The sequence below is a fragment of the Engraulis encrasicolus genome, chromosome 18, assembly GCF_034702125.1.
Source record: "Engraulis encrasicolus isolate BLACKSEA-1 chromosome 18, IST_EnEncr_1.0, whole genome shotgun sequence".
NCBI lineage: Eukaryota > Metazoa > Chordata > Actinopteri > Clupeiformes > Engraulidae > Engraulis > Engraulis encrasicolus.
Window position 1 is genome coordinate 29,753,196 of NC_085874.1, and position 16,421 is coordinate 29,769,616.

The 16,421-nt window shown below is 42.4% G+C and overlaps 1 protein-coding gene across 4 annotated transcripts in view; it reads right to left on the bottom strand.

The window, feature by feature from the left end:
- cep43 (centrosomal protein 43) overlaps positions 1-16,421 on the bottom strand; it is a 39,612-nt gene that overhangs the window by 8,179 nt on the left and 15,012 nt on the right. For 3 of the 4 annotated variants that reach the window (XM_063223404.1, XM_063223407.1, XM_063223406.1), the window contains exons 4-8: positions 11,883-11,971; positions 8,581-8,715; positions 8,194-8,220; positions 585-641; positions 174-238 (exon numbers count right to left, since the gene is read on the bottom strand). In XM_063223404.1, coding sequence (XP_063079474.1) covers positions 174-238; positions 585-641; positions 8,194-8,220; positions 8,581-8,715; positions 11,883-11,971 — 373 coding nt within the window. The remainder of the gene's footprint in view (positions 1-173; positions 239-584; positions 642-8,193; positions 8,221-8,580; positions 8,716-11,882; positions 11,972-16,421) is intronic. The other variant, XM_063223405.1, reaches the window with a different exon arrangement.

Sequence of the window (16,421 nt, forward strand, 5' to 3'; positions counted from 1 at the left end):
GTCCAATTTCATCACCAAATGTGCTGTGAGTGTGACACCGGTTTAGAGTTTGGTTGTGTATGTTTAATTAATGAAAGTTGGATGTACATATTGAAAAAAAAAGTGTGTGTGTGTGTGTGTGTGTGTGTGTGTGTGTGTGTGTGTGTGTGTGTGTGTGGTACGAGAGTATTTACCGCTTGAAGGATGGACACAGATCCACGAACACGGCAGTCAGATCATCTGATTTTACGGCCTTGTCCTGAGAGCAGATGAGGAGAACAACAGGACAGGATTAGGGCTCACACTGCAGGCAGAGATGAGGCTACAGTGCCTCATTTTAACATACTGCTCCAAAGATGTGGCAAAGAACTGCAAGTGGCCCACACTGAAGTTCTTGCCTTTTTTTAGCTTTTAGTAGTGAGTATTTGAATGTGTATGTGTGTCTGTATGTGGAGAGAGAGAGAGAGAGACAACTTTGAATGTGTCGAGCTTGTTAAATGAGTGTGTGTGTGTGTGTGTGTGTGTGTGTGTGTGTGTGTGTGTGTGTGTGTGTGTGTGTGTGTGTGTGTGTGTGTGTGTGTGTGTGTGTGTGGCTAGCATGTCACCTTGGAATGTGAATCAAACTTCTTCCGGGCCTCTGCAATTTGCCTTGGAGAAAGCTCCTATGGCAACAGAATAAGAACAAAAGGTTAATTCCCAGAATAAGTGGCACACTATCCAACTAGTACTCTGGTTTCTGTTCACTATTCATACTATAGTACAATTAGTGCAAAGGTTTCTATAATGTCCTGTGGGGTTAATATTCTAATTTCTGTTTAGCCTATACAGGTATGTACTACTGCGACAGAATTACAATTCTATACTGTCCAAAGGTAATTTTTATTCAGTCCATACAGGTCTTCCCCCCAAAAAATCTATACACACTTTAAACACATTTAAAAGTGCATTAAAGTTCCAAGCATGGAAGAATTGTGTGTGATTCATTCTCAGCAGTGTTTGGACCAGAATGGATGTTTGAGAACAGATGGCGACAAAGCAGTAAAATGTTTGTATTTTTTATTACACTTGAACACCCACCTCGTCGATTTATTGACTTAAAGTGTGTATACATTTTATGGCCTGTAAGCTATAACTGGATAAAAATATGGTCAGGTATGTTTTCTGTCTGGATGAGACAGCCGTAAGTGACTCAGTGAGACACAATATATGTGTTGATAGTGCACGAGTGGCATTTAGAAATGAGAAGCATTGTACTTCAGCAGGAAGAGGTGCCTATGTTTGGCTGTGGCTACATGAGCAAAGAGAAACACCATGCACACATTAACACTCACACAAAGCATGACCTTGGTTGCACGCATACAAGAATTATATTTAAAGAACTGTTGTGGCCATTTTTATAACCAGCTTGTGCAAATTCTTTCTGTCTGTCTCTCACACACATCACACTCTGATACAGTAGAATTGCAATGTATGCATACAATAATGCATATGCAAACACACACACACACACACACACACACACACACGCACACACACACACACACACACACACACACACACACACACACGTCTTTGCGTGAATGTACATCCACTCGTACACACACATACACAAGCTATGAACAACACACTATTCTCTTGTCTTCAGGCTGTTGATGTGTGTGGGTAGGTACTGGTCTCTGAATGACTGAACGGCAGTGTGGGTGCTGGGGTTCAGAGTGACTGCTCTGCATATTGCAGTCAGGGCTTCAGGTATGTTACAGGTGAAAGTAGGACACCCTTGTTTTTCAATACAACCCCAAGGACAAAAACAAGGTCAACAACAATGACTTGTGGGTACATGTGCACGGGTGCACATATGCACCCCCCAAACACACACACACACATACACTCAATCAGCCTACACAACCCTAGATCAGACGTGACCTACAGTACATCAGCCTTAAATGGGGAAGTTTGATCACCAATGCACACACACACACACACACACACACACACACACACACACACACACACACACACACACACACACACACACACACACACACAAACACACACACACACACACACACACACACACACACACACACACACACACACACACACACACACACACACACACACACACACACACAATCATCAACTTCATGTTGCACCCACGCAACATATTATTCAATATTTACTCACACGCTTGCACTCTGACACAAACCTTTTCTGATTAATTTTGTTTTTTGGTATACATCAGGGTCTTCTCAAACATTGCAAATATTTTGGGGTTCAGTGACCATTTAAAAAGAAAAAAAAAAAGTCTGCTTCAACCAGAATTTTTCTGCTCCCATTTGTTTTAAACCCGAAACGTGTGAAAACCCAAAACGATAACGTCAAAAAAAGAAAAATCCTAGTTGAAGCAGACTTTTTTGTTTTTTATCTGATCATTTGGTTGTCCTGCTCCCAGGTCAGACGTGACGATGCGCAGGTTTTAACCTACTCCACTCCATGCAGTGAGCATGGCCACAACCTGGGCTAATACACATAACTCACATTTACTCTAATGTAAATCCTGTGCAATTACACAATATTTATTTCTGATCATTATTGCTGTCAAACTTTCGCAATAAAAAAGATGCTTTGTTCAATCGATTGGCTAGAGAGCATCAAGAGTATGTCTTTATAGCCTTCATTCAGGCATAGGGCAGACTGTTGACATGATGTTTAGTTTAGTTTAGTTTGTGTGTGGTGTGTGGTGTGTGGTGTGTGTGCTCTTTATTCTATATATTGTTCTATATATTTCCTGTGCACTTTGTATTTGCTTGTGCTGTTGGCTTGATTATGTCCTCTTTGTGTGTGGTGTGTGTGTGCTCTTTATTTACTCTTTAAAAAAACAAAAAAACAAAAATAACAACCTAACCCCTCTTTGCAACTGCACTTGCTCTATATATTTCCTGTGCACTTTGTATTTGCTTGTGATGTTGGATTGATTATGTCCTCTTTTGAAAGTCACTTTGATTATAAAGCGTCTGCCAAATGCAATGTAATGTAATGTAATATGAGGCGAGAATAGCTGGTAGTATAGTAGCTGCAAATGTCACAGAGCATTTCTAAACATTCATCATCAAAAAAATAGGTTAAACAGCAATCCAGTTTTTTATATATACATTAGAGATGCACCGGATCCTGATTTTTAGGATCCTGCCGAATACCGGATCCACTGCTTAAGATCCTGCCGGATCCGGAACCGGATACCGGATCCTACGAAAGGGTTGAAACACATAGCCTACTCACACACGTGGGCCCTTTTTATCACGTTGGCTCAAACTATTTTGACTGAAAAGCCTCGGCTACCGGATCCAGGATCCTGGAACCGGATCCGGATCCTGTGAAAAACCCTATTATCCTGCCGGATCCGGAACCGGATCTTGGATCCGGTGCATCTCTAATATACATATATATATATATATATACGTATATTTTATGAATAATTGTATACCCTTTCAGAAAATCCAAGTCCAAATCCAAATCCAAGTATTCAAAACGGGCGTCGTTCATGAGAAATACTGTATTTTTCCAAACAGTGGTGTAAATTAGTTTATGTCCATCTTTGGACCTTTGAATCTCAAAATTCATCTGACTCCCTTGTTGGAGATCACAGGATGTTAAAGTGTACCTCCGGGATTTTGGACACCAGACCTCATTTCCGAGTCAGCCAGGGTGTAAACAATGTGTCCAGAACGTTTTTTTCACATTCCATGCAGTCCTTGTGAATTCTCATATCCATGTTGCTAAGCTAGCGCAAGTGAACGGAGATGGTAGTAGCCTGCCCCCAAAAATAGTCTTATCCGGTTGCAACAACATTCAAAACAACCCCATTATTATGCCAGACTGCAAGTGTAAATACTTGTCTTGATAGAATGAAGTTTGTGTTCCGGTTTGAAAGCTTGACAGCCGCGGAGTGATATTCCTAGTACAAATCCTAGCTTCGTTTGACACATCCATAACTTTTCCATAGAGCGAACTCAAACATCTTTGAAGTTTGTAAAACTGAACGGTTTTCCCCTCTCCCTGACCTCGCTCGCAAACATCAAGAGTCCGACTTTGTAAACCTTTCGTAACATTGAAACATATGCCATAACAATGTTTGGTTGTTACTAGATGACCCGTGTGTCTACACAGCATGTTGGCGAACAGAACGCACACTCTTCTCCCTTTCATCCTCCTATTCCATCTCGTCTCAAAAAACATTCCATGTAATAATAACTAGAGCTACGAGTGACATATTTCACAATGTCAAGCCAGATCACATAGCGTTGCGTAACTTATGAATCCATAGGAATACGGCAAGTCATGTCTAATGCCATTTGTCACAGCAATTACACAAAATAACAGTAAAGCATTACAACATGCCAATCCAAAAGGGTAACTTCTAGCCCAAGTTTTGGCTAACGTAGGCGAAGCCATTATACCACTGGGCTACCATCATAGAAGCAAAAAGCATAGCAAACCTGTTCTTCGGAGACTGTTGGTGCGCGCCACAAAATGTAGATCTGGGAATGCGGTTGGCACCGCGGACACTTTTAGAGTTTTCCGTGTAGGTATTAGACTTCGAGAAGGACTTTGCAGTGACCATTTCAGTCCCGACGACTTCACAAAGCACCGGGGTAGCTTACGGAGCGTCTCCATCGGTGTGTTGATGTAGCCCTGCAGCCAGGAGCCAGAGTTTGGTTCTTTCAACATCTTTCACGGAAACCAATGGAAACTTGCCGATACCCATCTGTGGGCTTTATTATTGCAGTTGGTATATACACACTGATGTACCATGGTGCGATGTCGTTGGGTTTTAATCCACTATTCGATCCGAAAGCAGTTGTAGAACTAGCCTTGATTTGCAATGTCTCTTGCGGGTCCCTGCAGTGGGTGGGTGGGCTACATCACAACTGAAGAGAGCAAAGTAAAATTCCGCCGACCCCGAGAAAATAGTCTCTCAACATGGCAAAATCCACGCAGTGCAAGGTTGGTTTAATTTCAAACTTCATTCTACTAAGACAAACATTTACACTTGCAGTATGGTATAATAACGGTTTTGTTTTGAATGTTGTTTAAACGGGATGGCAGGTTACTACCATCTCCGTTCACTTGCGCTAGCTTAGCAACATGGATATGAGAATTCACAAGGACTGCATGGAATGTGAAAAAAACGTTCTGGACACATTGTTTACACCCTGGCTGACTCGGAAATGAGGTCCTGTGTCCAAAATCCCGGAGGTACACTTTAAAGAGGCCATTTTATCAGGCCATTTACAGAATTTGAGCCATACACATTTAAATTTGAGCCTTACACATTTCAGGAATTTGAGGTCTCCATGGACATCTGAAAAACATTGAAACTAGGTCCTGCTTTAAGGTGGAAATCAAGTAACAATGCTGCAAGTTGTGATTTGTTCAATTCTGATCTCGGAGTGTGAGTAATGAAAATTTGAAGGACCGGTCACAAATAGTTCTGGAGATAATTCTGTCTGAACATGATCACTCATACAGTGATACCAAAAGCTAAAGGAGGGGGCGTTTTGTTTACAGATATTTTTTGTGAAAAAAGTATGCACAGTAGGGATCTGAGATTTTGGATATGATCTGTTGGTCATATTATCTAACATGTAAATGTTTCTCAGACAAATCTGAGGGCGTTGAGTGGGGACCATTTGATGATTCCAGCTGGAATGAGTCATTCACAAATAATGTTATGAGAGCACATTCTGTTCGTCAGACAAAGAAACTCATGCCACTATTTTGCACACATACTGCAACGCAGACTGGACACAAACCAACCAAACCATCTAACAACTGTGTACATCCCTACCCTAATTCTATGTAACTGTACACAATGCTAAAATGACATCTGCACTATTTTCAACATTCAGCCCCTTTTCTGAGTTGTCTGCAATGTTTTAGAGCCCCCCTTGCCGTTTATTTCATGTTTGCTGCTGTCTCAGTTATTTGGCTAATTTGGATTTTGTCTCAACCGGCTTTAGAATGGTCATCTATGGGCATGTCCAAATGTGTTCCCATCCTAAACATTTGTTTTCAATACTGTGCAACTCACCAAGTGTTTAGGGATGTTCACTGGTATTCCATAATAGTTTTCGTAGCGAAACATGGTTTCTGTCACGTTTTATGTAGCATTTGTAAATATATATATCTTTTTTTTTCATTCACAAACTACCTCTTAAAAAACGACAATTTTTCGCCATCAAACTTGTTAGGGAATGCCATTGAACACCCCTAACCCCTTAGCGAGATGCATAGTTTAGAAAACAAATGCTTAAGGTGTTTTTGTAGTACATATTTGGACATACATACAGACGGCCATTGTAAAGCCAATTAAGACAAAATCTTAATCAGCCAAATAATGGAGACAGCAGCAAACAAAACAAAAAAACGGTGAGTGGACATTGCAGACAACTCAGGAAAGGGGCTTAATGTTCAAAGTAGTCCAGTTGCCCCATAAACGCCAACACAACACAACCAAACACAAACACACAGAGCGCAACACTGCAATCAATCATGGACCCTGCTGACAAATGGAATATAGAAACTCTGCCCCCTGGTGTACACATGAAGAACAGTCATTGTTTAGAGCCTGGTAGTGTGTGGACTATGGCCACACACAACATAGCGGTTGAGCTTTATGCCAGCTCTGGTGTAACTTAACCAAAGTTGTAGTAAGAAGTACTCTTACAGATCTAATTACAACGCTAGTGGTATGATATTAGATCAGGGGTCCCCAAACTAAGGCCCGGGGGCCGGATGCGTCCCTCCATGTCCCTTTGACTGGCCCTCCACCTCTCTGCACCTCACCATTTGAACTGGCTCAAAGAAGCAATCCTATCTTGTCTTGATAGTTTCTCATCTCACTGTAATATAAACAGGCCTACCATTTATATTGTATCACTCATAAACTGTAAATCAACATATTTTTCTAACATTTCCTTGCTATGTTTACATGGTTATTAGAAATTAAAAGGAATATATGTGGTATTTCAAATAGAAAAACATGTGAAGTACTCACTTCTTTTGCTAATCACTTGTAATGATGGACTATTTTGTGCTAGAAATTATGGCTATAACAGGCAGTGGTCTAGAATAAAGCCCACATGATTGATCTGGCCCCTGATCACAGTCAGGAACGATAATGTGGCCCCCAGAGAAAAAAGTTTGGGGACCCCTGTATTAGATGGTTTCAACTGTGTAACATATTAGAGTTGCAATTACATCTGTAAGAGTACGTCTACTTCTACATACACAACTCAGAACTTAACAATACTACCATTGATTGAAGTAGCCACACATAGTTAGACTAGTGGTTTTCAATCCTTTTTTTCAGCCAAAGCACACAAATAGACAAAAGTTAGCACTGTTGGCTGTGTTAGCAATATAGACAGAGGATCCATTTCATTATCCTAGCTCTCATCCTACTTGTGGTTATGGCCTCACGCTTCGCCGACGCCCCTCGGTGGAGAAAAAGATAGAGCTTCCTTGCTGTCAGCCAAGGGACAGGAACTTTTGACAGACACGTTGAGAGAAACATCATGATAGCAAATGAGAAAATGACCTTTGAATTGTTATTTTGCAAGACATTAAACTTCTATCATCACTGACGTCTTGCATTGTCATCAAGGCCTCAAGCACAAACGAGGTCGGGAGTTTGGATAATGGAAAGTGACCAAAGTTATTCTACATTTTCTGGCAGCACACTTGATGATCTCTCACGGCACGCTAGTGTGTTCAGCTGCACAGTGGTTGGAAAAGACTGGCGTAGATCACTAACGGTAGGGACACATAGGAGGCGAAGCAAGGCGAAGCGAAGAGAGGCGAAATCCAACCGTCATCAGGTCGTCGCGGCGAATCAAATGGAATGGAACAGTTATGTTGTTGATTTGATTGGGCCGTGGCAGGCGAATTCGCTCCTCATTTGCATAACATTAAACTTTCTTTAATAATTTCGCTTCGCTTCGCTCCTGTTCGCTTGCTGTCGCTTGCCATCGCTTGCCGTCGCCTCGCCATCGCTTGCCTTCGCCTCTCTCATAGGAATGAATGGCAAAGTTCGCAAATTCGCGTGTATGTGTCCCTACCGTAAGTCATGGAAGGGAGGTGGGCTACAAGGGTGGATAGGACAGAAGGAAGGTGGGTGAATGAACGAGATGGTGTAGAGCAGGTGTTCTCTACCTTTGCCACCTGCAAGCTTCTCTCCACCTAGATGAGAAAAGCAGAGGGAGAAATGAAGAGGGAATGAGGAGGGATTCAGATGTTAAGATTTGAAAAAAAAAACAGTAAGAGAAGGGAAAAAAGAAAGAGAGGAAAGTAGAGAGAAAGACAGAAACACAGAGGGATAGAGTGAGACGGTTAAACAGAGGCAAATAGCGAAACAGAGGGAGGGACAAAGAACGAAACAGTGGAATCACAGAAGTTGTGAAGAGAGACAGTGCTTTTAAGGGGGCGCGGATGGGTTACTTTATTTGTGGCAGGGTGTGATTAGTGTGTGTACGACCTCACTTGTAGTAGGGTATGAATTGTGTGTGTGTGCGTGTGTGTGTGTGTCTATGTGTGTGTTACCTCATTTGTTGTAGGGTGTGACTTGTCTCTGTGGCGACCCCTCCTGATAACCTCCAGTAGCACAGCGCTGTTCCTGTTGATGTCTCCCTCGTGCACCCCCAGTTCTCGACACACACTCTCTCGCCCATCTACAGACTACAAAGGGGGGAAGTAGCTGTATGTTTGTGTACTTAAAAATCAGATCTTACACCAATACTTTGTATTTTGTTTGAAATATCAAATATTGGGTCTATCTATCTATCTAGGTCGTGTACTTTTTCGTTCATTCATTATTCTATTTTGGAATGAAAAATGAAAATCAAAAAAGTGTGAAATTGCTTGTTTTGTTTAAAGCAATGCAAGCATAAATGGCTGTATTTGGTTTTCAGCACGTGTTGCCTCATACCAAAATAGTATTTATAGCATTTAACAACATTTTGATCGATTTCCAATTAGCAATATTTGATTATTCATTTATTGAAATTAATTTGACTGGTGCTTTTACCCGGAAGGATATATAGCCTACCGTCTGATTCGCACCAGTGAAGGGAGATACCTAGCGACGACCATGAGCATAAGCAAACACGTTTCAGACACAGCCAGGGTAAATGACAGAAAAGAAGAAGAATGGGGAAAAAACACATCCTTGGCATGTGCAGAGCAGGCGTAGTAGGCCTATGCGCGGCACGATATGGCCAGGCCAGCCTCAAGCGTGCAGAACGCCCGTCTTATTGAATGACGAGCAACATTATGGACATAATTTGATCAATCTTAAGGTTACTTAAATCGATAGCCTTCATAGCTTATTGTAGGCTACATTTTCACACGTAGGATATACACCTCAGGGAACAAATAGGCTCCAAAGCAGTGGTGAATGCGACAGGCATGGTTAGGCTATTGTAAGATACCTTATGTCCTGCATTATTATTTTGCCACCATTTTCTTATTAGAAATCTTGCCGGTTAAACATATATCTCTGTGAACGTACGCCAAGAATAGCCTACAACAAAGTTTAGTGGGCATATTCTTTTGCTCTCAAGTTGGAAGCGCTGGAGCGCGAGTTTGGCGAGCTGACGGGCACGCTTTTGCCGAGCGCTTAAAAAAATACCACTGTTAATGTAGGCTATGCACGCTTAACACACGTTTCACTATGGTGTAATTGGGGCACTAGTGGCATCTGGGTGCTTCCAGTTTGACTACATCTACAGGCTAGAGATGAAAATGATGAAGGTTGCTGATCATCAGGGCTGCTAACGTTCCCGTCAATGTCCCCGTTGTCTGTGCCAGTTTGGTCATTTTCGTTTGGTTGCCCTCTTGCACTGTTTATTTTGGGAAATAAAATTGCGCAAACATTGGAAACATAGTTTGGGCCTCTGTATTTTAACCCTTCATCTCCTGATCTCCAACCTTGTCGGTAGTCCTACAAGTGAGACGAAACAGCTTCCTCACAGGCGCCCTGCTCAATATGGTGGTACCGCGTGCATGCGCCCTTGCGCTTGGGATATGAATATATACATCCATCTCACGAGCTACACTGCAAGGACGTGGCTGCTCTGTGATGAATGTGCGAAGAATATTGTATGATGCTTGTGAGATGGTTTCGAATAGATAGGCCTATCCCAAGCGAAAGGGTGCATGCACGCGCGCCACCACCATATTGAGTAGGGCGCCGTGTGTGGGTAGAAGATAGATTTACTGTTTTTTTTTGCTGCACTTTAACGTATAAACCGACATATAACCTTTGCAACGAGCTGAGATTTCATGTGATGATATATCGTGAGCTTAGAATTATAAGGTTCTATCTCCGTTTAGGGTAGTTCTGAGATATTGAGCATCAAAGTTTTTACATCCCAGCTGTTTTGTGAGATAAAACGTTTTTATTTCATTAATAACAATGTGTAATAATACTTCTTTTCTTTTTTTTTTACAAAAATAACACCACACAGGCATTAATAAACATGTAATGGGTCAGATTATGTCAAAAACTCAATTTTACCAAAAATGGAGATAGAACCTTATAATTCTCAGCTCACGATATGCCTATAGATCGTATTTGTATAGTGCCCTAATAACAGAAGTGTGTATTTGTGGAGCAAATTTACCACCTTGCTCAACCAAGGTGTACAGATGATGTTATTTGTTCAGACATCATCACATTTTGTATTGTAAATGTGTAATGTAATGAAAATACACACACGCAGTGAAGGACAGCTGCGCAACGGTAAAGTTGACGGGGAGTTAACGGTCATTGATTCATAGAGGTTTTTGACCGCTCTGATGATCAGCAACCTTCATTTTGTCAGGTCATCTCTGGCCTTAGATGCAGTCTACCTGGAAGCATCCAACCACTAATGCCCACACCAAAGTGAAACGTGTATCAAGCATGCCTACATAAACAGAGGTAGTTTCTTTAAACCTCGAAAACGCGTGCGCGTCAGCGCTTCAAACTCGCGAGCGAAAGAATAGGCCCACTCAACTTAGTTGCTTTGTTGTAGGCTATCCGTTGCGTCCGTTCACATGTTTAACCTGCAAGATGGCTAATAAGTAAATGGTGGCAAAATAATAACGCAAGACATCAACCTTACAATAATCATATGGCTGTTGATTACATACCACTGCTTTGGACTATTTCTTACCTAAGGTAGCCTACTGTATCCTAGGTGTGAAAATGTGGCCTACAATGAGCTATGAAGGCTTTCGATTTAATTAAATAGCTAACCGATACAATTATGTCCATAAATGAAATGTTGCTCATTCAACAACGCGGACGTTCGGCAAGCTCCACGGCTGGCCGTATCCCTTGCACATGTCAAGGTTGTGGCTTGTCTTCATTCTTCTACTTTACTTTTATGTCCCTGGCTGAATTTCTGGAGCGTCTTTTCTGCCCCATGGTCGCTATAGAGGAATACCTAGGCCTTAACTGGTGCGAGTCAGACGGCAAATAGCCTATCCTTCCGGATAAACAATAGCGTCAGTCAAATGAATTTCAATTAATGAATTAACAAATATTACGAATTGAAAATCGATCATAAATGTTTTCAATTTTTCAATTACTATTTTCATGTGAGGCAACACATGCTGAAAACCAAATACAGCCATTTCAGCTTGCATTGCTTAAAACAAAACAATCAATTTCGCCCTTTTTTGATTTTCATTTTTCATTCCAAGAAAGAAAAATGAATGAACGAAAAAGTACACGGACCTATCTATAACAGCAATTAAGTAAACAAGCCTACAGTAAATGTTCTTAAAAAAAGACAATGAAATAATGGATGAACTATGAAACAAGTATGGCATGGAGGTGTTTAGGAAAGATCACATACCGAGTTGACTTCTGGTTGAAACACGGCTAGCGTGAAGTCTAAATTGTAGACCTGCATGAAGTCTGAGATAAGGCTAGCTGCTAGACGACCTACAGAGAGGAAGCACGCGCGCGCGCACACACACACACACACACACACACAATTGCATACACTTATGTAGGTACAAACCCAGTCTACTGCACAGGTGGGCAAACTCAGGCCCTCTGAGCCATTTCATCTGGCCTGCAGAGCCTTTAAGAAAGAAAACGTTTAAATCAAAAGACACTCTCAGTCAACATTGATAAAAATGGCTACCCAAGAAGGGGATATTGTGGGTTTGAAAGTAACCAAGTACAGTACTGTATTGATTCAGCAGTGGAAGAACTGGACTGGCAGAGTAGTAGTAGACAGTAGAGGTTTTCCTCCTGCCTGTGCTCTCAGCACAGGTGATTTCTTTACAATGAAATGGCAATTTGGCAATTTGGATCAACTGGTTCATCGAATTGGCACAGTTAAAAATGTGGCAGGGCTTTTACTTTCTGAATGCGGGTTTTTCCACCACTGCTCTAAACAATGTGGTCCTTGAGCAAAAATAATTGGATTGGATATAATGGGCACTCTACACCAACCCGACGTCTGGGTCTTGTCGTGCGTTGGCTACAGTTGGGTCAGAATTGGTTCGGTGTGTGTCGTTGCGTCTGGGGTAGTTGGAGGACGTTGGTGGTCGTGGGTCTCCGTCGGGAGACTTTGAACATGTTCAGTTGGGTTGAGGACAGCGTCGGTGGTCGGGCTCCATGCCGGACTCTGATTGGTTTGTGCTAACTGGGCAGGAGGTGGGAGGTTATTTGTTACCTCTAGTTTTTCAGTCTAGAAATCAGCAGGCTACATGCAAGAAAGGATCCGCATATGCGCTTAAAAACAAGTAGAAAAAGGCGCACACGTGTGAGAAACGTCCATTCAACCCTTTCTCTTATTAAATGCTGCGGTCCAACCGGCACATGAAGAGCTCTTTTCCAAAATGAGATCTATCCACGCACATGGATATATCTCATTTGGGAAAAGAACTCTTCATTTGATGTCATTTGTGGTATCTGAGCAACTTCTGCGAGACGAAAAACTTGGGCAAAAACCGGAAGAAATTAACTACAGACCTAGACTATATTGCTTTTACAAATGTGTTAAGATTTTTTTGATTTATGCATGCGCCGATGTGTGGTGAGTGGAGATTGACTTTGGAGCAGAGGGGGAGAGAGAGGGCGAAATGATCCGCCTGCCCAGATTCATAAACCAGCCTGAAATCGCTAAAGAGCTGCCCGAAATCGGACAAACGTTGAGGTTGATTAGCAGGATAGTCTATTAGGCAGCATTATTTTCATCCGCATTAGTATACAACTAGATATTGTAAAATTACCGTCTGCCTATCGAAAACGTGCTCCACTTTGCATTCATTCTCCCTCTTGACAAAATGTCATATCACAAAGCCAAAAAAGGACAACGTCACGTGCATGTTGCGTAGCATTACACTGTGATTGTTAGAAAATGCTCATTTTCCTCTTTAGTCAACTATGACAGTGCAAGAAATTAAGTATACAGTGAAGTAGGTAGGCTAATGAAACCACAAAAGTCGCAGAATTTTGTGAGCAAAAGACGAGAGATAGAATGCGGTCTTGATGGATGAATAGGAGGGGGGCTTTGCCAATGGGCGTTAGGCTAGCCTATTTAGAGTCATTAAAGGGACACTCCACCCATTTTGCATTAGGCTTTCCATTGCTAGACACCCAGTCATACTTTTGAATGGTCTTGCAAAAATCTCTCAATTCCCCCTGAGATAGGAGAAATCTGCATTCATCTCTTAACACTTCCTATGTCAATGATGTAAAAATGGTCATTTTGCATCATCGACATAGGAAGTGTAAGAGAGGTGGATTTCTGTTGAGACTACAAGCCTTTTTCCCACCTTTTCAACCCTGCCCATAGGGGGTTGGACCTAATGCTCTAACAGACCTATCACAGATCAGTGTCCCAGTGCTTTTGAAATCACTGGCATTGAGGCTCCAGTAAGCAGTGTTGCCAGATTGGGCTGTTTCCCACCCAATTGGGCTGCTTGGGTTGGCCGTCTGCGGGTAAAAAAAAGTGCTTCCAGGCGGGTTTTGAGCATTTTTTGGGCTGGAAATCATCAGCCTCATCTGGCAACACTGCCAGTAAGTCACTGGCATAGCTGGAAAGGAGATGCTGGAGCACACTGCAGCTTAGTTTTCAAGACTTTATTTTGTGCACACACCCGACCAACGTTTCGGTGTTGCTACACCTTCTTCAGAGTCAAATGATAGCAAGAGAGAGACACACATTTCAAGACTTGACATTCACAGGTGATCCCACTTGGTTTGGCTAAATTGGTCTCATCTAATTGCAGGTAATTGACCCCACCCCTCAACACCAGGACAAGATTGCAGACAATTAGACAGAGAGGCTTCGTAGAAAGGCATTTTGGATTCATACTCTAAATTCAGTGGAGCCTCAGGGCATAAATGAGGAACACAATATGTCTTGCTCTCTGTAACAAATTGTTCCAGCATCGGGGCTGTGGTCTTGTAATAATTGTAGCTGTGGTTTTATTGACAATGTTCTTTGTGTATTGTTTTTTTTTTCACTTTTTTATTTTGTTTTGGGAAGTTGGCAAGCTGTCTAATTGTCTACAATCTTGTCCTGGTGTTGGGGGGTGGGGTCAATTACCTGCAATGAGATCAGACCAATTTAGCCAAACCAAGTAGGATCACCTGTGAATGTTAAGTCTTGAAATGTGTGTCTCTCTCTTGCTATCATTTGACTCTGAAGAAGGTGTAGCAACACAGAAACGTTGGTCGCGTGTGTGCACAAAATAAAGTCTTGAAAACTAAGCTGCAGTGTGCTCCAGCTTCTCCTTTCCAGTGATGTCTGTCCCACTGTGATGCACCTGCAAGCAGGGTTGCTAGATGAGGCTGATGATTTCCAGCCCAAAAAATGCTCAAAACCAGCCTAGAAGTTCAAAATCCCGCCCAATTCTATTGATTTATATGGCAGTGGGAAGGTTTTTCTGATAGATGCCATTTTTACCTAACCTGACTCTCGCGCAGATGGATTGTCATCCATCTGGAATTTTGGTGGTTACCTAGCTGTTCTCTGCTGCGAGTAGGCGGGGGTTGCATTCAAAAAAAGCTCGAACCTGGTTGGAGAATTCAATGTGTCTGTCACGTACTACTTCGACCAATCATATCGAAAGCGGACGTGACGTGTTGGAGCGCGACGCAGTCTCTCGGTCGGGGCGGGGGAGGATACCAAAACAGACCACAACAACATCGAGCAAAGCAACAGCATGGATCTAGCAGCTAATCCCCCGACCATTGCGGTGCATGATAAATGTCGATTGTGCTGTGAAAATCTGAGGGTAAAGGGCATTATTGGAAACAGCAAGAAGCTTTTTGAAAAAAACACAAACGAAAAATCCCTCAGCGAACGTCTTGCCGAACTTGGTTTGACGTTGGCAAACGTTCAGCATAGGTCGTTTCGTGTGTGTATGAAGTGCCATCGCTTAATATGTAGGATCGAAGAGTCGCAAACTACTTTAAAAGCATGGCAAAAGGCCGAAGTGGAGCAGAGTTGTTCTGCTGTGACAACACCGAGTGCAACGCCGTCGGCGACCGAGACTTTAGCGAAGAAACGAGACAGGGTTCAAACTCCCTCTAAGCTCCGTCCCCAACCCCCCACGCCGACTGCTCCACCAGCTCCGAAAGTACAGAGGCCAAGCACTGGCAGAGCACGGCAAAGTGTTACCAAGGTAAGTCAAAAACATCATAAGACATGCAACAATAATTACCGTACTTGTTTAAACCAGTGCAGCGCGAGTACAAAAGCTGTCATTCCACATTTAAAGCTTAGTTCCATGAGTCTGAGATTACTTTTTGCATGGGTAATGGTCAAAGTCAACCATTAAAATTAGCTTCCAGCATCCTATCTAACCTAAAACAGAGGTTAACATATAAAGTTAACAATAGCCTACCTACCATGCGTTTAGCATCTGATACTGACTGCAAGTGATTTCGTTTTGTGTTGCAGGTAGTTGTCTATTATCCTTCCAAGCCTAGGGGTGAGACAACTGTGTGCCCAGACGACACAGCTGGCATTATCCAGGCGATTGCTGAAAAGAAGTGGAACTGGGCCGCCAAACAAATCATAAGGCACAAGGACTTGTTTGGACCTCTCACTGAAAGCATCCAGCAGGTCATAGAGGATGACTGCAAAAAGATCTGCAATCCATTCACAGGCTTCATGCTGTCAAAAACATCTGCTGAAGATCTGAAAGCATTTTCCTTTGACAAATTGCAGGAAGACTTCCAGCGCGTGTCACCATTTCTTTTTTCCATTTTTCTTACCATCACCAAACAGTCTGCAAATGCTGCCTGTGCTGCAGCATCTATCGCTCTTAAAGGCAGAGATAACCGCTTATCAGCCTTTGCTTACTATGTGAACAATGTCCTGCAGTATGCTGGGGTGAAGAAGGCAGCATTTAAAAGGCTTGGCAAG